This window comes from Trematomus bernacchii, unplaced genomic scaffold (genome assembly GCF_902827165.1).
Source record: "Trematomus bernacchii unplaced genomic scaffold, fTreBer1.1, whole genome shotgun sequence".
Taxonomy (NCBI): domain Eukaryota; kingdom Metazoa; phylum Chordata; class Actinopteri; order Perciformes; family Nototheniidae; genus Trematomus; species Trematomus bernacchii.
The window spans coordinates 712,820-735,319 of record NW_022987642.1 but is presented as its reverse complement, the minus strand read 5'-3'; the positions used below and the strand labels follow the sequence as shown (position 1 = coordinate 735,319).

General features: G+C 46.2%; 1 protein-coding gene across 1 annotated transcript in view; it reads left to right on the top strand.

Moving 5' to 3' along the window:
• The window catches only part of qsox2 (quiescin Q6 sulfhydryl oxidase 2), a 22,832-nt gene extending 10,437 nt beyond the window's left edge, over positions 1–12,395 (top strand). Inside the window, 6 exon segments of the mRNA XM_034133743.1 lie at positions 2,341–2,463; positions 2,654–2,804; positions 3,771–3,956; positions 10,729–10,914; positions 10,917–11,014; positions 11,016–12,395. Of these exon segments, the coding sequence (XP_033989634.1) occupies positions 2,341–2,463; positions 2,654–2,804; positions 3,771–3,956; positions 10,729–10,914; positions 10,917–11,014; positions 11,016–11,270 (999 nt within the window). The 3' untranslated portion in view covers positions 11,271–12,395.
• Positions 12,396–22,500: the final 10,105 nt, after the last annotated feature.

Here is a 22,500-nt window from a genome sequence, read left to right as displayed (position 1 = left end):
CTGTCTTTCTCTCACCTGTCTTTCTCTCACCTGTCTCTCTCTACCTGTCTCTCCCTCGACCTGTCTCTCCCTCCACCTGTCTTTCTCTCACCTGTCTCTCCCTCCACCTGTCTCTCCCTCCACCTGTCTTTCTCTCACCTGTCTCTCCCTCCACCTGTCTTTCTCTCACCTGTCTCTCCCTCCACCTGTCTTTCTCTCACCTGTCTCTCCCTCCACCTGTCTCTCCCCTCACCTGTCTTTCTCTCACCTGTCTCTCTCTCACCTGTCTCTCTCTCCACCTGTCTCTCTCTACCTGTCTCTCCCTCCACCTGTCTTTCTCTCCACCTGTCCCTCTCTCACCTGTCTCTCCCTCCACCTGTCTCTCCCTCCACCTGTCTCTCCCTCCACCTGTCTTTCTCTCACCTGTCTCTCTCTCACCTGTCTCTCCCTCCACCTGTCTCTCCCTCCACCTGTCTCTCCCTCCACCTGTCTTTCTCTCACCTGTCTCTCTCTCACCTGTCTCTCTCTCTCACCTGTCTCTTCTCACCTGTCTCTCTCTCACCTGTCTCTCTCTCACCTGTCTCTCTCTCTCACCTGTCTCTTCTCACCTGTCTCTCTCTCACCTGTCTCTCTCTCACCTGTCTCTCCCTCCACCTGTCTCTCCCTCCACCTGTCTCTCCCTCCACCTGTCTCTCCCTCCACCTGTCTTTCTCTCACCTGTCTCTCTCTACCTGTCTCTCCCTCCACCTGTCTCTCCCTCCACCTGTCTTTCTCTCACCTGTCTCTCCCTCCACCTGTCTTTCTCTCACCTGTCTCTCCCTCCACCTGTCTTTCTCTCACCTGTCTCTCCCTCCACCTGTCTCTCCCTCCACCTGTCTTTCTCTCACCTGTCTCTCCCTCCACCTGTCTCTCCCTTCACCTGTCTTTCTCTCACCTGTCTCTCTCTCACCTGTCTCTCTCTCCACCTGTCTCTCTCTACCTGTCTCTCCCTCCACCTGTCTTTCTCTCCACCTGTCCCTCTCTCACCTGTCTCTCCCTCCACCTGTCTCTCCCTCCACCTGTCTCTCCCTCCACCTGTCTTTCTCTCACCTGTCTCTCTCTCACCTGTCTCTCCCTCCACCTGTCTCTCCCTCCACCTGTCTCTCCCTCCACCTGTCTTTCTCTCACCTGTCTCTCTCTCACCTGTCTCTCTCTCTCACCTGTCTCTTCTCACCTGTCTCTCTCTCACCTGTCTCTCTCTCACCTGTCTCTCTCTCTCACCTGTCTCTTCTCACCTGTCTCTCTCTCACCTGTCTCTCTCTCACCTGTCTCTCCCTCCACCTGTCTCTCCCTCCACCTGTCTCTCCCTCCACCTGTCTTTCTCTCACCTGTCTCTCTCTACCTGTCTCTCCCTCCACCTGTCTCTCCCTCCACCTGTCTTTCTCTCACCTGTCTCTCCCTCCACCTGTCTCTCCCTCCACCTGTCTTTCTCTCACCTGTCTCTCCCTCCACCTGTCTTTCTCTCACCTGTCTCTCCCTCCACCTGTCTCTCCCTCCACCTGTCTTTCTCTCACCTGTCTCTCCCTCCACCTGTCTCTCCCTTCACCTGTCTTTCTCTCACCTGTCTCTCTCTCACCTGTCTCTCTCTCCACCTGTCTCTCTCTACCTGTCTCTCCCTCCACCTGTCTTTCTCTCCACCTGTCCCTCTCTCACCTGTCTCTCCCTCCACCTGTCTCTCCCTCCACCTGTCTTTCTCTCACCTGTCTCTCTCTCACCTGTCTCTCCCTCCACCTGTCTCTCCCTCCACCTGTCTCTCCCTCCACCTGTCTCTCCCTCCACCTGTCTCTCTCTCACCTGTCTCTCTCTCACCTGTCTCTCTCTCACCTGTCTCTCTCTCTCACCTGTCTCTCTCTCACCTGTCTCTCTCTCACCTGTCTCTCCCTCCACCTGTCTCTCCCTCCACCTGTCTTTCTCTCACCTGTCTCTCCCTCACCTGTCTCGCTCTCCACCTGTCTTTCTCTCTACCTGTCCCTCTCTCACCTGTCTCTCTCTACCTGTCCCTCTCTCACCTGTCTCTCTCCACCTGTCCCTCTCTCACCTGTCTCTCTCTCCACCTGTCCCTCTCTCACCTGTCTCTCTCTCCACCTGTCTTTCTCTCTACCTGTCTCTCTCACCTGTCCCTCTCTCACCTGTCCCTCCCTCCACCTGTCTTTCTCTCTACCTGTCCCTCTCTCACCTGTATCTCTCTCACCTGTCCCTCTCTCACCTGTCCCTCTCTCACCTGTCCCTCTCTCCACCTGTCCCTCTCTCCACCTGTCCCTCTCTCACCTGTATCTCTCTCACCTGTCCCTCTCTCACCTGTCTCTCTCTCGACCCGTGCAGCTGTATCCAGGCGGAGGTTCTGTGGTGAAGCTGATGGAGACTCTCTCTGATTGGCTAGTCAGTCTGCCGCTTCCTCGAATTCCCTATCGGGCCGTTTTGGACCTGGTGGACAACAAGATGAGGGTAGGACACGCACACGCACACACACGCACACACACGCACACACACGCACTCTTATGTAGTGCAGATCTGATGTCATGAGATAATGTCCTCACATTCTAGGTATACAGTTGGTGGTTGGTCCTCACAAAGATAGATGTACAAGAGTGTACACACACACGAAGCAGCAGCTAACTTCCTGTTTCCTGTCCAGATCTCAGGTGTGTTTTTGGGGGCGGAGCTTCGCTGGGTTGGTTGCCAGGGCAGCAAGGCGGGGCTTCGGGGTTACCCATGCGCCCTCTGGACCCTGTTCCACGTGCTGACCGTTCAGCATGAGGCCACGCCCACTGCGCTGGACAACACAGGTACACTCACTCACTTGATCACTCACTTGATCACTCACTTGATCACTCACTTGATCACTCACTTGATCACTCACTTGATCACTCACTTGATCACTCACTCGATCACTCACTCACTCAGGCCCAATCCCAAACCACTCCCTCGACCCTACCCCTCCGTGACGAAGTGAACTCCGTCTGTAGCCACACTCGCAGCTCAACGAGGCTCCCTCCTGTCAGATGGAGGGAGTAAATACAGCGTCAAGCTTTGGGACGGCCTCCCCTCTCTCCGGCAGAAACAGGAAAGGCCGTAACTGTAACAACGGTTTCAAATCAGCATCTTTTTGACAAAAAATGTAAATTAATAACTCAAATAAAACTCCAAACATCTTTCATTGTGTTACTTTTCTGTAAAGCTCTTTTAGTTTTAAACCTGATGTTTATAAGCTTCTTAGTTTTTGCAACAGTCTGTAAATATACACAACTTTATAATAAAATGCACACATTCACCTTTTTCTAGACTAACCACAGGTACGATCCTAACTTAAAAACATGAGGTTATCATGAGGTTGTTAACATTGCAATTTATCACTGGATGTTTGCTAGAGCTGTTTGTAAACAGCGTGTTTCCTGACGGACACACGCGGCGTGTTTCCTGACGGACACACGGCGTGTTTCCTGACGGACACACGGCGTGTTTCCTGACGGACACACGCGGCGTGTTTCCTGACGGACACACGGCGTGTTTCCTGACGGACACACGGCGTGTTTCCTGACGGACACGCGGCGTGTTTCCTGACGGACACGCGGCGTGTTTCCTGACGGACACACTCGCACTCGCTCACTCACTCACTCGCTCACTCGCACACTCGCTCACACACTCACTCGCTCACTCGCAGACGAGGTTTAGCACAGTCGTTGGTTTTATCCCTTTTTTAGAATATATGATGAGTTGTATGTGTTCCCCCCCCCCCCCCCCCCCTGCTGCAGGTCTGCAGGGCGAGGCTGCGGTGCTGCAGGTGATGCGGCGCTACATCACCACGTTCTTCGGCTGCGAGGCGTGCGGACGCCACTTTGAGCAGGCGGCGGCAGAGAGTCTGCAGACGGTGAAGAGCAGCGAGCAGCAGGTGCTCTGGCTCTGGGAGCAGCACAACAGGGTCAACAGCAGAGTGGCTGGTACACACACACTCACACCACACACACACACACACACACACACACACACACACTCACACCAAACACACACACACCACACACACCACACACACACACACACTCACACCACACACACACACACACACACACACACACACACACACACACCACACACACAGAGACATATAGACACACACACACACACACACACACACCACACACACACACTCACACCACACACACACACACACACACACACACACACACAGAGACACATAGACACACACACACACACTTGCATACACACTCACACGCAGGGCCGTTTCTCCCTCTAGGCGGACTATGCAGATGCATAGGGCCCCCGCGGCCACTAGGGGGCCTCAAAACTGAACTTTTTTATATTTTTTTTTATTCTACTTATTCATCCAAAAAACACAACAAGTATAATTCATACACACAAAGATGAACAACATTTGTAGAAGCGGGAGGGCTGAAGCATAGCTTATGGAAAGTAGCCCTCCCGTGCATCATTCAATACAACATTGGCATTATTGCGTCAAAAACGTATAGAAATTAAAGTGGACCTATCATGCTATATTATAATAATATAGTGTAGGACCATACGTATATCAGGCATATTTATACTTTTTCTTTTTCAAAATACCAAACAGATCATGCATTTTAGCCATGCCTCATTTCGTTCAATTTGACAATTTCTAGCTCTGTTTTAGCAAGGGCTGATTCAGTGAGAACAGCACCATCTACTGGCCTGGCATATGTACTACAGCGTCTCCAGCGCTTTCGAACGGCAATGTCCGTGGCTGTCTCCTCCTGATTGGTGGAGTTGGCCCAATAGCCGTAGCGCCACCGTCCTGACGTCAGGACAGTGTTCAAATCTGGATCAGTTTTTATCAGATCCGTTGCAGCCCCTTTTTTAGAGATTTGGGTATGGAGGAAAATAGAGAGGGTTGTGTTTTCTGACACTTGGTGAGTTCCCTGGAACACCGGGGACACATGTTCATGTAGAAAAGACGTACAAAAGTGCATCTTGCATGATAGGTCCCCTTTAAGGAGTACAAAGAAATAAAGAAAACTAGATATAGGGTCATTTTCTGCACATGTCAATATCAGTTTCAACTATCTTTTTTTGGAAATGAAAATACTATATATACATATATACATATATACACATGTACACATGTACTTGGCAAATGAATAATAATATATGCATATAAACATTGTGAACTTTTTTCAAGTGACTTTTTTTCCATTCATATGTTCACACACACACAAAATATACATAAGCACCATATAAGTGTATAAGTACACAAATGCACTCGTATACACCAATACAAATATTGCAAGGCAATTTCCAGCTGAAATAAATATTCAACCCCATAACGATGAAAATAAATAAGAAGGAACAAATAAATAAAAAGCAATGTAAACCATATAAATAAACAAGCTGAGAAGTTATTATTTCTAAATAAATAAAAATACTGATTCTGGGAATAACCAATATTTGTTAGCTGGAGTAATCTGCAAATGTCCTTTTTTTAAATGTAGTTTTGTTGAGTGATACTTGAAAGGTCTGCGTGAAGTCCAGACCACGCTCTAACTGGTTAAGGACCAGCTGTGATTGGATGGTTGTTCTTCAGGGCTTGCTAACCAACCAGTTAGGATGCCTCGCTGGGTATGTCCTGACTGGTTTGGAACTGCTTTTGAATGTTAGTAGGCATTTTGTTATGGGTGCATAATCAGTACTGTTTTAAGCTTTACTATGTCAACACATTTGAATAGATTGAGTTGTTTAAATATGAGAGTTGTGTGTTCATATTTACCAACACCCCAGACTATTCGTAATACCTTTTTTTGGGATGTTATTATTTTTTGTAGATTTGTTGAGTACGTGTTTCCCCATGTTTCGGAGCAGTAGTAAAGGTAGAAATAGACTGTTATGAGTTCTGAGTATTCTTTCCTCAGGAATGTTCTGAGTATGGAACAAAATACCTATTGTTTTTGACAGTTTAGTTTGTACATAATTGATATGGTGCTTCCAGTTTTTCGTCAACAAGCAGTCCTTAAAATGTACATGCACCAACTTTTCTATCTCAGTATTGCAAATCCGTATAATGCAGTTTCTACTCTCAGACTGTCAGTGTCGAGCCTGAGACCTGAACAACAGGCTCAGGGGTTAAGAGATCATTTAGTAACTGCAAACCAGTTACAAAGTGTTTCTAATTCTGCATTCACAATTTTAAAGAGGTCGCCAAGATTATGTTGGGAGCAGAGAAAACAGGTTCAGGTTCAGCCTCAATATATTTGGGGAGAATTCAAATGAGCCGTCTTTATTTGTAGACAGCCGAGCCCCCCCCCCCCCCCCCCCCCCCCTCCTGTGTGTTCGCTGAAGCATTATATGCTTAAAATCAAATGTAGGATATAAACACAACTAAACTGCAATGATAGCAAAACTGTGGTTTTTGGGGAAATAAAGCCCAAATCATGGCTGGGCTGTCAGCCAATGAGTGACGTCTGAGGAAGATGAAGAAATGCTGCATCTCTTGCATGTATTGACGTAGAGGAGCCTAGTTTACCTTTTTAATATCATTTTTTGTAAGTTTCAATTGCTTGGTTTTCGTGAAATTAGCCTGTTTTCCTCTTAAAGCGTAACAGACTGATGCGTCTCCACAGATCATCCTAAAGGCTTCGGAATCTTACAGTTAAAAAACTGTAAAAACTCGGGCCCCCAAACAGCACCCTGTGCGGCTTCCACACCTTTCTGGCTCCTAGAGCTTTTCTGGTTCAGCTCCAGTTTCCCTTTTCAGCTCCCGCTCTGTTCACACCGCCCAGAGCTGCCGCTGCTGCGTCATGACGTCACCGTTTACATCGCTGATTTTCTCCCCAACAACGCTCACAACAACAACAACAACGGGGGGGGGGGACTGCGTCGGGTCGATGATCGTGTTGCTTTTAATCATACGAAGCCAGATTACATTAAATAAGGACTTCTCGAAGCTTATACTTTTCTCCAGAGTGCCGTGGTTCATTGTTTATTAATGTGTTTCATTTAGCGACCGCTGCAGTGCTGGCTGCTCTTCCACGAGTGTATTCTCCCGTTAGCTCCGGGTTAGCTCACACGGCTCTAAAGTATTCACTGTCTGACTGTCACACAAGCAGCTGATACACATCCCCAGTTCCCCTTAAGTGAATGTGTGTCAGTCTGAATTGACGCTGTTTGGCATCACAACGCTGTTATGAAAGTTTCTCTGGTATAACATGGGTGATGTTAGCATAGCAACCGAAGCTAAACGGACTACTTGCTAAGCCGTTTTCTACAGGCACTTTTTACCGGCGTATTTTTCATTATGATTCTACTTGTGATAGTCGGACATGACAACCTGTGCAGCCCATGTATTGATTCCATCCGATAGCTGCTATAATAACAAACGTCTGCCTGCTCTCCACAATGATCAATAACAGCGAACGGATGGTCAAAGTAAGGTACAAATAAACAGAATCACACGAAGCCTGGTTAGTGTTGCCTGACTTTATAAAGCGTGTTTTTTTATAAAGTGTGTGGTTGCCTTCTCGTCACTTTGCTCAGCGCTACTGCTTGTAGGCAGGCATGACGAGACTCTTCAGTCGACCCATGTTCAGGGGAGGTGGGTTTAGTTTCCTGCACGCCTCGACGTAAGAGAGACGTAAGCGACGCCGCCTCTTAGCTCCGAAGCTCTTGCCTCTAGACCGACAATATTTTGGAGCTGGAAGTGAACCGGATTCTGGAGCTAAGAGGCGGCGCCTCTGCGGTGTGAAGAGGAAAAAAAAGGGGCATTAGTAGGGCCCCCAAAAAGCTAGAAACGGCCCTGCGCGCGCGCGCGCGCGCACACACACACACACACACACACACACACACACACACACACACACACACACACACACACACACACACACACACACACACACACACACACACACACACACACACACACACACACACACACACACACACACACACAGAAACTCCCTTTCAGTCTTCTTAAGGCCCTGACACACCAGGCAGTCACCAGAGAACACGCCGACATCCAACACCGACAGATCCATCGACGAGTTCTCCTGCGTCTAGGCCGTGTGTCGCACTGAAATACACCGCTTTACTACAGCCGAGCACGTACGAACTGCGCATGCGTGAGTGGCAATAAGTGCCCTTACCAGCAGGCGGTGGTAGTGTGTATTCGTCATTCAAAATAGGCAACAACCGGAAGAAAGAGAAGAAGAACAGACTGTGATATAAACAAACAGCAAATAGCGGGTGTGTTCCATTTTCAGTCTCGTCCATTGAAAACATGTATCGTGCGGCACTGGGGATATCAGCCATTGGAGTGTTGCTTGTGCAACACATTATCAAGAAACAGTATCTCAAGAGGCAGAAGCGACGAATTACGAGAAACCGCACTAAATGGGTGAAATCGTGGATACTGCAGCGAGAGGCTCATGAGGCATTTCCCCTGAAAGAGTACCTCATGAAGCCCTATCCGAACCGCAGGCTAGCTGTAAAGGAACGCATCTTCAACTACAGGCTGTCGCGGGCTCGGAGGGTGGTAGAAAATGCCTTTGGCATCCTAGCCAACCGTTTTCGGGTCTTCCTAACCACCATAAACATTCAAGACACAGCCACAGTGGAGGCCATTGTTTTGGCTGGCTGTGCTCTGCACAACTTCCTGCGCACAGAGAGCTGTAGCGCATACATGGCGGGAGTTGTTGACCAGGAAGGACCCGATCATGAAACTGTCCCAGGAAGCTGGAGACAAGACCCTGACCTACGGCAAGCCACCCTGCCACCCACCACCAATAACTCAGCTCGAGCCAAGCAGCACAGGGATGAACTATGCCAATATTTTAACGGTATTGGTGCAGTGCCTTTTCAGTGGGATAAGATATAGTACCATCTTTTTCTCTCATGGTGGTTTGGCTCATAAAGGGTTCTGTTGTGATATTATCCTCCAGCTTTGTGAAAGTCTATTCTTTGAAAGCAGATTTGGGTTCTCTGTTGATAGTAGCTCATTCTGATGTTGTGTGTGTCTGAAGGTACAAAATACATTTTTGCATTGCCTATCCTGCTATTTGTGTTTATTCTTTTAATCACACAGCGATAAGAAACAATAACTATGTGCCTACAGAACTGTCAGTTGCAGCCCTAGCATTAGTATTGGTTATAGTAACAGCGACAACATTAAAATACTTCTAGGCAGATTGAGGAGGAGAATGGGAGAATGAACAGAGAGGCAGAGACATCCATCTGAATAATAATAATAACTGTATTTGTATATCACCTTTCATACAGGGGATTGCAGTTTAAAGTGCTTCACATCAGTAACAAATAAGACATAAAATCTGTGTAAAACAGAAATGTGTGTGCCATTAGTTCGGGGTGTGGTCAAGTGTGAGAGGCACGTTGTAGAAACATTGTGATGGCTCTATTCAGATGCTAAAACGTACTTCTAGAAGATTCAGAACACTACAAAATATAATCAAGACATATTTTATCATGGATTATTATTATAGGTTAAGATAAAAGCATTATTGATCCCATGGTGAATTTCATAAGCTACCCAGCAGTATATAATGTCATTTAAATTAGCTCCTCCTTTACCAGCTGCAACATTAAGGTGATAATCACATCAATAATTATAATACAATAATATATATATTATTCTGTTATTGTTATATTTACCACTGTAACCACCACATGAATGCAAATAATGTTTTTGTAATTGAAAGAAGCAAGAAACACGTATTTGTACTCAACAAATAAAGTAGTTACCGTGAAGGTGAGGTTGGAAGTACTCTCCTTCCTTTTGGTGAAAGGCTCCAGAAACCGCAGCCTGGTCAGGACCCACTGCTGTCGGCTGGTCATTGGCGTACCACGACTACCCGAAGAGGCAAGTCTCCGGTACCGGGTGTACTGGGTTCGCAGAGAATCCCATTTCTTCCGCAGCTCTTTCTCTGAAGCACACAAATAAAGGATGTAAGCATGGTGGCTCAAATCATATCTATATGCAGCGCCAAACAAACAACAGCTACCAACAAGATAACAACAAAACACAAGGTTGAAATAACAAATTACATTTCACGTACGCTGGCAAACAATAAAAAACCAACAGTTTCTGCTCAAGAGCTCAATTGATGAAAAAAGATAATCTTACCTGAGAAACCAAGTTGCGATTCTATCTCTCGCCAGAGTCCCGTTTTCACGATTCTGTTGGAGTACTTAGCCTCTGTAATATCGTACAGAGCTGGCCTCTCCTGGGTCAAAGTGACGAACAGGTCTTCGATTGCTTCATTCCAGATCGCCATGATGATCAATACACCGATGAGATGAAAATGAATAGCCATCTGTGTGTGTGTACCTTCTTCAATCATTTGTTTACGTCCCTCACTTCCGTTTCGCTTCTCATTCGCTAGCTGAACAGCCAATCAGAGTGCTTTCTTGGCCCGATAGCTTGTGGTCGACACCCGGCCGATTCAACATGTTGAATCGGCCGGGTGTCGATCGTGAAAGGCCAAATAAGGCGTGTCACGGCCGAGGGTTCGGGACACACCAAATTGACAAGGAACCCGTTTTCGCCCAACACGGCAATACGGCCGATATCGGCCTGGTGTGTAGGGGCCCTAACTCCTCTCTCTCCTAAAGCTCCAAACATGTATTTGATGAACCCCCTGCAGGTGGTAGTGTTTGTACCTCCTTATAGTGTCAATACTGTATAATAATAAACCCTTTCTCCCCCCCCCCCAGGCTCTCTGAGTGACGACCCCCTCTTCCCCAAAGCTCCCTGGCCGAGCGCCTCCCTCTGCGCCTCCTGCCACGAGGAGAAACTCGGCGTCCATCAGTGGAACCAGAACAACGTGCTCCTCTTCCTCAGGACACACTACGGGGCCTCCAACATCTCCCCCAAGTACTCCCTCAAGGAGGAGGGGGGGGAGGGGAAGAAGGAGGGGGGGGAGGGGAAGAAGGAGGGGAAGCAGGGGGGGGAGGGGAAGGAGGAGGAGAAGGGGGAGGAGGAGGTGGAGAAGGAGAAGGAGGAGGAGGAGAAGAAGGAGGGGAAGGAGGAGGAGAAGGAGGGGAAGAAGGTGGAGAAGGAGGAGAAGGTGGAGAAGGAGGAGCATATTTCTCAGTGGGGGGGGAGTGGGGGGGGCTCAGTTTGGATCCTGGGGTTCAACAGCGTGGACATGAGTCTCTGCGTGGGGCTCTACGTCTGCTCCTGCCTCTTCCTCATGATGCTCTTCTTCTTCTTCAGAGTGAGATCCCGCCGCTGGAAACGACACCTGCTGGTGTGAGGAGGAGGAGGGGGGAGGAAGAGGAGGAGGGGGGAGGAGGAGGGGGGAAGAAGCATTCACATCGGACGCAAAGAAAAGACTCGCATCGCACACCTGGACCTGTTAGACCACGAGTCGACATCATTGGTCGTTACTCGTGTCACTCAAAATGAGATGTGCTGCAGAGGAGGCGGGGCTTGTCTCTGTGTAGATACAAACAACAGCATATTTGACGGTGATCAGAAAGATGCTGAGTGACCGATCAGTGCCGAGTCTGTCCACCAGATGGCAGATGAGCTCTCCTGAACATTCACACTCTTTACTCTCTAAATATTTACACACATTTTACTGATGTTTTTATCCCTCAAGTTATTCAGACTGCCCTAAAACATTACATGTGTTTTATAAAGTGTGTGTGTGTCTGAGACTGTGTGTGTGTGTGTCTGAGACTGTGTGTGTGTGTGTGTGTGTCTGAGACTGTGTGTGTGTGTGTGTGTGTGTGTGTGTGTGTGTGTCTGAGACTGTGTGTGGCTTGTATGTGGGAGACCGTGTGTGTGTTTGAGACTGTGAGACTGTTTGTCTGTGAGTGTGTGTCGCTTGTATGTGGGAATGTGTGTGTGTGTGTTGCTGAATAACTGAACGTTTACATTTGCACATATATTTATAGTGGTGAGTAAAGCACAGATGAGTTCACGCTAACCCTCTTCATCACAGAGACACACTTTGATTATAGCTTTAACCAAAGCCACAGTCACCACGAAAGGGAAGTTAAATAAAACAATTACATTCTTAATAAATGCAAACGCTGAAAAGCCTGCATGAAACCATAGAGATGTTTAATTAAGTTTACAGTTATTAGATTTTCCTTTTTTTATAATTGACTTTTTCAGAAGAAGCATTTCTTATTAAAACGTTAGATATTATTTGAGTTCTCAACATATGGATAGTGGTTGATATGTTGGGCCTGCCTCTGTTTGTAATCCATCTCATTGTGTCCCCTCTGAATGAGCGAGTCCCCTCTGGTGTCAGCATTAGAGACTGATGGTGAAATGATGTCCATGTGATGCTCTGCTGACGCCTGAACGCACCGTCCTCTGGCTGCTCGGATCCTTCAGATGAGATGTAAATAAATCATTTTCAGCTAAATGATGTTTCCTGTCGCTCCGTATGAGGGGCCGTGTAGGCCACAACTCAAACTAACCTCGCACACACACTACTCAAAACATCTGGCCTTGCACACACACTACTGAAATACTCTCACATTCACTACTGAACACCTCACACACACACTACTGAAATACTCTCACATTCACTACTGAACACCTCACACACACACTACTGAAATACACTCGCATTCACTACTGAAAACATCTGGCCTCGCACACACTACTGAACACCTCACACACACTACTGAAAACATCTGGCCTTGCACACACACTACTGAAAACATCTGGCCTTGCACACGCACTACTGAAAACATCTGGCCTTGCACACGCACTACTGAAAACATCTGGCCTTGCACACACACTACTGAAAACATCTGGCCTTGCACACACATTACTGAAATACTCTCACATTCGTTACTGAACACCTCATACACACACAACTGAAAATGAACCCCACACACACACACTACTGAACACCTCACACACACACTACTGAAATACACTCACATTCACTACTGAAAACATCTGGCCTTGCACACACACTACTGAAATACTCTCACATTCGCTACTGAACACCACACACACACACTACTGAACACCTCACACACACACTACTGAAATACACTCACATTCACTACTGAAAACATCTGGCCTTGCACACACACTACTGAAATACTCTCACATTCACTACTGAACACCACACACACAACTGAAAATTAACCTCACACACACACTACTGAAAACATTTGACTGAAAGGTTCTCAGTAGGGAATGTGCATGTGTTTCACCTATGCGTGTGAGAGGGGGATTCTTGCTGTAACGGAAGTCATTGTAATGAAACAGAAGTCACAAACAGCAATGCTGCAGTGATACAGTAGGTGGCGATAATTATCGTCTACTCTGTTTGGAAGTCGCCGTTAAAGAAGAAGAATGAAACAGAAGGTCCAATTCAGCATGGATTCATAGAGAAACAGCACCGCAGCTGGAGCCTGGACCGAGCGGTCTACAAACTGAGACGGTCTGGTCTATGGAGGTGTTCTTGTTTCACCTGGCGCAGCTCGTGAGGTGGCCTAGCAACCCGCTAGCAACATGCACAGCTGCAATAATCTAACAAGCTAACTAAACCGAAATTGAGCCAGAACCTTTCCTTTTTTGTTTTGCCATTTATTGAAGTGATTGATATTTCAGGCTGAGAGGACAATGGCCAGTTAAATATGGTTGATTAAGCTGCGTACTTCTAGCCAACAGTTATGTAAATATAGGAGTAACCGATGTACTCCAGCCTGATCCACATAAGGCTAACCTACGTCTGTTGCTCCCGGTCTGCACATTTTACGTTGCTTAAGGTAAGTGAACGTGAAACTATTCAGCAAAACTTTCAACAATAATTATAAGGTATTGAGTTAACCTGTTAAGCCCTGAGCCTGTTTTTCAGGTCTCAGGCTCGAAAATGACATTGCCAGAACAAATGACCATATCTTCCCTTCTAAAAGGGTTAAATTAATAATCTTTGTTCTCAAAGTAATAATAAACCTGTGAGTTGGATGTAGAAAAGTCAGAATCAATATAGATGTTTTTTAGTTTAAAGAAAATTCAGATTGAACATAGTAAAAAACTGTAAATTATAGTGTCCGTCCAAAAATTATTTTTTACTTATAGTGAAAACCACCCTTGGATGATGGGTTAGTAGACTAAAAGCTTTAGGAATCCAAAGTACAGCATATAATAAGTACCCTGTATCAAGATTGATGCAAAACAAGTGACATTTGACCTTTTTAGAGAGATTTAGCAAAAAGAAACCACTTCTGGGGTCATTTGGGTGGATTTTCCATATCTCTGGCCCCACTTGGTTGATTTTGACGAATGAAATCTCTTTCTGACCGTTAGAGCCAATAGAATTGAAGGGGAATTTCCCCACACACACACGGTAAAAAAAAAAGGTGGGGGCTTCGCGCATGCAGTTTTGCATCAGAGCGAACCTATCTCTCGCTCTGACATCTGGAAACGGAAAAGCAGTTTTAATGCTTATGGATTATCAGAGATCATTTCAAAGGGACACAGACACATTAGATTAATCTATGGATTAACTTCAGCAGCGTTTTTATCGTTTTAATGCCATTGAAGACCACTTTGGACCAGACTACGACACAGGTAAACCATGTTAGCATTTTTAGCTACCTAGCGCCACATGTTTTGATGTCTGTTTTTGTTTATAAAGTCGTGAGTTCGTATCAAAGAGTGATAATGAGGGTACCCATCGATTCTGTGTCATCTCACGATCAGATCGATGTGTTGGATGTGCAGAAAAGATAAATAATAAGGTTTTGTGAGTGAGTTTCGGTGCAGTAATCTGTTAGCATTTTTCGCTCGTTGCTAATTCAGAGGCTCAGTGTTAGCATTGTGTTATAAAAAAAAAAAAAAAAAAAAAATGATCAGTTAGATGAGTTTCTTCCCATTACATGGATATAAAACATTCATAGTTTATTAAATGAACATGCCCTCAGACACTGTTTCCTGCAAGATGTTGCGGGAGGGCCCCGGTACCGGGGTCTCTCGGGCTTAACAGGTTAAGGATAATACTTGCATACAAATCTATAAATGCCTTCAGGTTTAGTTACCTGTGATGGTAGCTAGTTAGTGCTCTTACCTGTGATGGTAGCTAGTTAGTGCTCTTACCTGTAATGGTAGCTAGTTAGTGCTCTTACATGTGATGGTAGCTAGTTAGTGCTCTTACCTGTAATGGTAGCTAGTTAGTGCTCTTACATGTGATGGTAGCTAGTTAGTGCTCTTACCTGTGATGGTAGCTAGTTAGTGCTCTTACCTGTGATGGTAGCTAGTTAGTGCTCTTACCTGTAATGGTAGCTAGTTAGTGCTCTTACATGTGATGGTAGCTAGTTAGTGCTCTTACCTGTAATGGTAGCTAGTTAGTGCTCTTACCTGTAATGGTAGCTAGTTAGTGCTCTTACATGTGATGGTAGCTAGTTAGTGCTCTTACCTGTAATGGTAGCTAGTTAGTGCTCTTACATGTGATGGTAGCTAGTTAGTGCTCTTACCTGTGATGGTAGCTAGTTAGTGCTCTTACCTGTGATGGTAGCTAGTTAGTGCTCTTACCTGTAATGGTAGCTAGTTAGTGCTCTTACATGTGATGGTAGCTAGTTAGTGCTCTTACCTGTAATGGTAGCTAGTTAGTGCTCTTACCTGTAATGGTAGCTAGTTAGTGCTCTTACCTGTGATGGTAGCTAGTTAGTGCTCTTACCTGTAATGGTAGCTAGTTAGTGCTCTTACCTGTGATGGTAGCTAGTTAGTGCTCTTACATGTGATGGTAGCTAGTTAGTGCTCTTACCTGTAATGGTAGCTAGTTAGTGCTCTTACCTGTGATGGTAGCTAGTTAGTGCTCTTACCTGTGATGGTAGCTAGTTAGTGCTCTTACCTGTGATGGTAGCTAGTTAGTGCTCTTACCTGTGATGGTAGCTAGTTTGTGCATCAACATGTGTCCTGTTGGAGCAGAACACCTATGGTGGTGGCTGATAGCCCCCCCCCTCCGCTACGCGCCGTTCGTTAGATGAGGCTGATCTCTATTTAATAAAGAAAGGAATTGAAAACACCGGAATCAAAAGTTATAACAATTATTTGAATTTACTGGTAGGAAACAAAACACGTATACAAGTTTTACAGAGTACTCCGGACTTCAGGTTTGTGATGCGATGCGGATACAGGTATCGGGACCAACCACTCAGCAAACAAGAAGCATGGACTTCAGGTTTGTGATGCGATGCGGACACAGGTATCGGGACCAACCACTCATCAAACAAGAAAGCATTTTACATACAAAAACAACAGTATTCATATTCATATTTTGGGGCGGAGATGTGTTTACTTCTTCCTTCCCATTTTACTCCAAAGCGAATTAGAGAGTCCGTGGGGAGGAGCTGTGTGAGCTGCTCACTCCCCCAGGTGTTTTTACTGGTTGGATTCACTTCTGGTCGGGTTCAATACAGCGAATCAGAGTTCTGACCAGAACGTGAGATTCTGAAGTTCCACAAGGGCAGAGTCAATCTTATCTCTGCACCGATATTTACTCCCTTACTTTCCCATGGGATCTTTCACATAAACTATTCCTTCTCAGACAATTAAACATTGTACACAAATATAATGAATGCCCAGAAAGAACCTTGAAAAGAATATGTGTGTGTGTGCTTAGTGAAGGAGGTGTATGTGTGTGTAACAGGATCTCTGGGTCAGTGAGTTGTATGTGAGAATATAATATCTATATATGTGATTACTTAAAACAGTTCAAACAATACATGTTCACTAAAATACAATTCAAAATAATACATGTTTACTTCAATACAGTTTAGAATCATATCTGTTTACTTCAGTCCCCTCTTCATGTCTCTTCTACATCAACATGTGTCCCCTCTTCTTAATGTCTCTTCAACATCAACATGTGTCCCCTCTTCTTCATGTCTCTTCTTCATCAACATGTGTCCCCTCTTCTTCATGTCTCTTCTACATCAACATGTGTCCCCTCTTCTTCATGTCTCTTCTACATCAACATGTGTCCCCTCTTCTTAATGTCTCTTCTACATCAACATGTGTCCCCTCTTCTTCATGTCTCTTCTACATCAACATGTGTCCCCTCTTCTTCATGTCTCTTCTTCATCAACATGTGTCCCCTCTTCTTCATGTCTTTTCTACATCAACACGTGTCCCCTCTTCTTCCTGTCTCTTCTACATCAACACGTGTCCCCTCTTCTTCATGTCTCTTCTTCATCAACATGTGTCCCCTCTTCTTCATGTCTCTTCTACATCACCATGTGTCCCCTCTTCTTCATGTCTCTTCTACATCAACATGTGTCCCCTCTTCTTCATGTCTTTTCTACATCAACATGTGTCCCCTCTTCTTCATGTCTCTTCTACATCAACATGTGTCCCCTCTTCTTCATGTCTCTTCTACATCAACATGTGTCCCCTCTTCTTAATGTCTCTTCTTCATCAACATGTGTCCCCTCTTCTTCATGTCTTTTCTACATCAACACGTGTCCCCTCTTCTTCCTGTCTCTTCTACATCAACATGTGTCCCCTCTTCTTCATGTCTCTTCTTCATCAACATGTGTCCCCTCTTCTTCATGTCTCTTCTACATCACCATGTGTCCCCTCTTCTTCATGTCTCTTCTACATCAACATGTGTCCCCTCTTCTTAATGTCTCTTCTTCATCAACATGTGTCCCCTCTTCTTCATGTCTTTTCTACATCAACACGTGTCCCCTCTTCTTCCTGTCTCTTCTACATCAACATGTGTCCCCTCTTCTTCATGTCTCTTCTACATCAACATGTGTCCCCTCTTCTTAATGTCTCTTCAACATCAACATGTGTCCCCTCTTCTTCATGTCTCTTCTTCATCAACATGTGTCCCCTCTTCTTCATGTCTCTTCTACATCAACATGTGTCCCCTCTTCTTCATGTCTCTTCTACATCAACATGTGTCCCCTCTTCTTAATGTCTCTTCTACATCAACATGTGTCCCCTCTTCTTCATGTCTCTTCTACATCAACATGTGTCCCCTCTTCTTCATGTCTCTTCTTCATCAACATGTGTCCCCTCTTCTTCATGTCTCTTCTACATCACCATGTGTCCCCTCTTCTTCATGTCTCTTCTACATCAACATGTGTCCCCTCTTCTTCATGTCTTTTCTACATCAACATGTGTCCCCTCTTCTTCATGTCTCTTCTACATCAACATGTGTCCCCTCTTCTTCATGTCTCTTCTACATCAACATGTGTCCCCTCTTCTTAATGTCTCTTCTTCATCAACATGTGTCCCCTCTTCTTCATGTCTTTTCTACATCAACACGTGTCCCCTCTTCTTCCTGTCTCTTCTACATCAACATGTGTCCCCTCTTCTTCATGTCTCTTCTTCATCAACATGTGTCCCCTCTTCTTCATGTCTCTTCTACATCACCATGTGTCCCCTCTTCTTCATGTCTCTTCTACATCAACATGTGTCCCCTCTTCTTCATGTCTTTTCTACATCAACATGTGTCCCCTCTTCTTCATGTCTCTTCTACATCAACATGTGTCCCCTCTTCTTCATGTCTCTTCTTCATCAACATGTGTCCCCTCTTCTTCATGTCTCTTCTTCATCAACATGTGTCCCCTCTTCTTCATGTCTTTTCTACATCAACACGTGTCCCCTCTTCTTCCTGTCTCTTCTACATCAACATGTGTCCCCTCTTCTTCATGTCTCTTCTTCATCAACATGTGTCCCCTCTTCTTCATGTCTCTTCTACATCACCATGTGTCCCCTCTTCTTCATGTCTCTTCTTCATCAACACGTGTCCCCTCTTCTTCATGTCTCTTCTACATCAACACGTGTCCCCTCTTCTTCATGTCTCTTCTACATCAACACGTGTCCCCTCTTCTTCATGTCTCTTCTTCAAGGTTCAAGGTTCAAGGTTCTTTATTGTCAATCTGACATAGCTACAGAGTAATTATGCAGTTGAAAATCTTATGTCACAGGCTTCTCCAACAATGCAACATAATAACATAACATAATAACAATAAGAGCAAGAGCAATACAAAAATAATAATAGTTATAAAAATGAAATAAAGTTATGATGTGGAATAGTGCAGTATGAGTCTATATACAAGTTATTGGAATGATATATATATATTAGGTATTAGATACATACTACTGAGTAGCAGTTGAATGTTTGATGTTGTTTCAACAGTTCAATTGTTTAACAGTCTCACTGCCCGCGGGAAGAAACTGTCTCCGAATCTTCTTGTCCTTGCCCGGATGCTGCGGTAACGTCTGCCAGACGGCAACAGAAAGAACAGTTTGTGGCTGGGGTGATGGGGGTCTTTGATAATCCTGAGGGATTTCTTCCTGAGCCGCTGGGAGTAAAGGTCCTCCATGGATGGCAGCTCCGTCCTGGTGATGTGCTGTGCAGTTTTCACCACCCTCTGTAAAGCCTTACGATCGAGGTCGGTGCAGCTGCCGTACCAGGCCGTCATGCTGCCAGTGAGGATACTCTCTATGGTGCACCTGTAGAAGTTGCAGAGTATCCTGGAATCCATTTTGAACCTCCTCAGCCTGCGGAGGAAGAAGAGCCGCTGTCGAGCTTTCTTGGTGATGGTGGTGGTGTGAAGAGACCATGTCAGGTCCTCAGTGATGTGGACCCCAAGGAACCTGAAGCTTTTGACTCTCTCCACCGTAGTCCCATTGATGGCGATGGGGGCGTGTCCCTCTCCCTGCTGCTTCCTGTAATCCACAATCAGCTCCTTTGTTTTGCTGATGTTGAGATGGAGGTTGTTCTCCTGGCACCAAGATGTCAGGTTTTCGACCTCCTCTCTGTATGCCGTCTCGTCATCGTCTGTGATCTGGCCGATGACGGTCGTGTCATCAGCAAACTTCACGATGGTGTTGGAGCTGTGTGTGGCCACGCAGTCGTGGGTGAACAGGGAGTAGAGGAGAGGGCTGAGCACGCAGCCTTGAGGGGCACCGGTGTTGAGAATCAGGGTGGAGGATGTGATGTTTCCCACCCGCACTGCCTGGGGTCTGCCCGTCAGGAAGTTCAGGATCCAGTCGCAGAGGGCGCTGTTGAGCCCGAGGTCTCTGAGCTTGATGGCCAGCTTGGAGGGCACAATGGTGTTGAATGCTGAACTGTAGTCAATGAACAGCATTCTCACATATGTGTTCCTGTTCTTCGGGTCCAGGTGTGAGAGGGCAGTGTGGAGGGTGAGGGCTATGGCGTCGTCTGTGGACCTGTTTGCTCTGTAGGCAAACTGCAGGGGGTCCAGAGATTCAGGGAGGGAGGAGGTGATGAATAATTTGACTAACCGCTCAAAGCACTTCATTATGATGGAGGTGAGTGCTACTGGGCGGTAGTCGTTGGGGCAGGTGATGATTGTCTTTTTGGGGACAGGAATGATGGTGGAGTGTTTAAGACATGTGGGGACTACAGACTGCAGCAGGGACCTGTTGAAGATGTCTGTGAACACCTCTGCCAGCTGAACTGCACACACCCTGAGAACACGGCCAGGGATGCCATCAGGTCCAGGAGCCTTGTGTGGGTTAACCCTTTTAAAGGATTTACACACATCTGCCCTATTTAAAACAAAAGGGCAGTGTAGCTCCTGGTCCCTCTGTACCTCCACAGCCTGGCTGCTCTCAAAGCGTGCAAAAAAACTGTTTAGCTCATCTGGGAGAGATGCGCACGCAGACACTCCCGCAGCACCCCCCGCTGCTCCTTTGTAGTCAGTCATTGTCCTTAGTCCCGCCCACATATTCCTAGTGTTACAGCCTTTGAAGTCAGATTCCACCTTGTCTTTGTACTGTCTCTTTGCATTTTTTATTGCTCTCCGGAGATCATACCGAGACTTCCTGTACTCCTCCAAATCTCCCGCTGTGTGCGCGAGAGTGCGCGCTTTCAGTTTGCCGCGCACCTCACCGTTTACCCAGGGCTTTTGATTTGGGAATGTCCGTACAGAAACCTTCGGTACCACGTCATCGATGCATTTCCCAATGTAGCAGATGACAGTGTCCGTGTGTGTGTTGATGTTATTGTCCTCAAACACACTCCAATCCGTAGATGCAAAGCAATCCTGCAGTGCTGAATCTGACTCCTCGCTCCATCGTTGTACTGTCCTTGTTATCGGTCTGTCCCTTTTAAGTTTCTGCTTGTACGCAGGCAACAACAGTAGTGAGATATGGTCTGATTTGCCGAAGGGAGGGCGAGGGAGAGCCTTATATCCATTCCGGAAAGGGGAATAAACATGGTCCAGTATGTTTCCCCCGCGCGTCGGGAAGTTGATGTGTTGGTAATATTTTGGCAAAACCTTCTTCATGTTGGCGGTGTTGAAATCTCCGGCCACAACGAACGCCGCATCTGGCCGTGAAGTCTCGGTTTTATCAATAAACCCAAACAGCTGATCGAGTGCCGTGTTGTTGTCGGCGAGTGGCTGCGGCGGGATATACACTGCTGTTATCACAACAGATGTGAATTCCCTCGGCAGATGGAAGGCCCGACATGAGATCATGAGGTGCTCTAGCTGTGCGGAACAGTCCGATGAAATAATCTTCACATCTGAGCACCAGTTGTTGTTAGTCATTACACACACACCGCCTCCCTTACTTTTCCCCGAGTTTGCAGTCCGGTCCTGACGAAAAATAGAGAATCCGTCAGGGACAATAGCGGAGTCCGGGATAGCGGGGTTGAGCCAAGTCTCAGTGAGAATTAACACGTTACAGTTCTTAATGTCCCGTTGAAAAGCAATCCGGCTTCTGAGTTCATCTAGCTTATTTTCAATGGATTGAACATTAGCCAGAAGAATACTCGGAAGAGGGGGCCGATTCTCACGTTTTCTTAGTCTGACCAGCAACCCGGCCCGGCATCCTCGCTTTGTCTTCTTCTTGCGTCTCTCAGGTAGAACAGCAACAGGTAGCCATGGTGAATCTCCATTGTCTGTCGGAGGGTTAATATTGTCCACGAAGTTTCGCAATTGGAGAAGTTCCTCTCTGCTATATTGTATGGCAGAGTAGGTGCGGTCGGCTAGCATGTTGCGAACCATGTTAAAAGTAAAACGGCAAAAGTAAAAGAAATATGTACAAAATACGAAAATGGGCAAAGTTGGAGAGGAGCACGAAGACGATGCGGCCATCTTCACCGGCGCATCAAAGAGCAATCTTAATTGACTTCATCAACACGTGTCCCCTCTTCTTCATGTCTCTTCTACATCAACATGTGTCCCCTCTTCTTCATGTCTCTTCTACATCAACACGTGTCCCCTCTTCTTCATGTCTCTTCTTCATCAACATGTGTCCCCTCTTCTTCATGTCTCTTCTACATCAACATGTGTCCCCTCTTCTTAATGTCTCTTCTACATCAACATGTGTCCCCTCTTCTTCATGTCTCTTCTACATCACCATGTGTCCCCTCTTCTTCATGTCTCTTCTACATCACCATGTGTCCCCTCTTCTTCATGTCTCTTCTACATCACCATGTGTCCCCTCTTCTTCATGTCTCTTCTACATCACCATGTGTCCCCTCTTCTTCATGTCTCTTCTACATCAACATGTGTCCC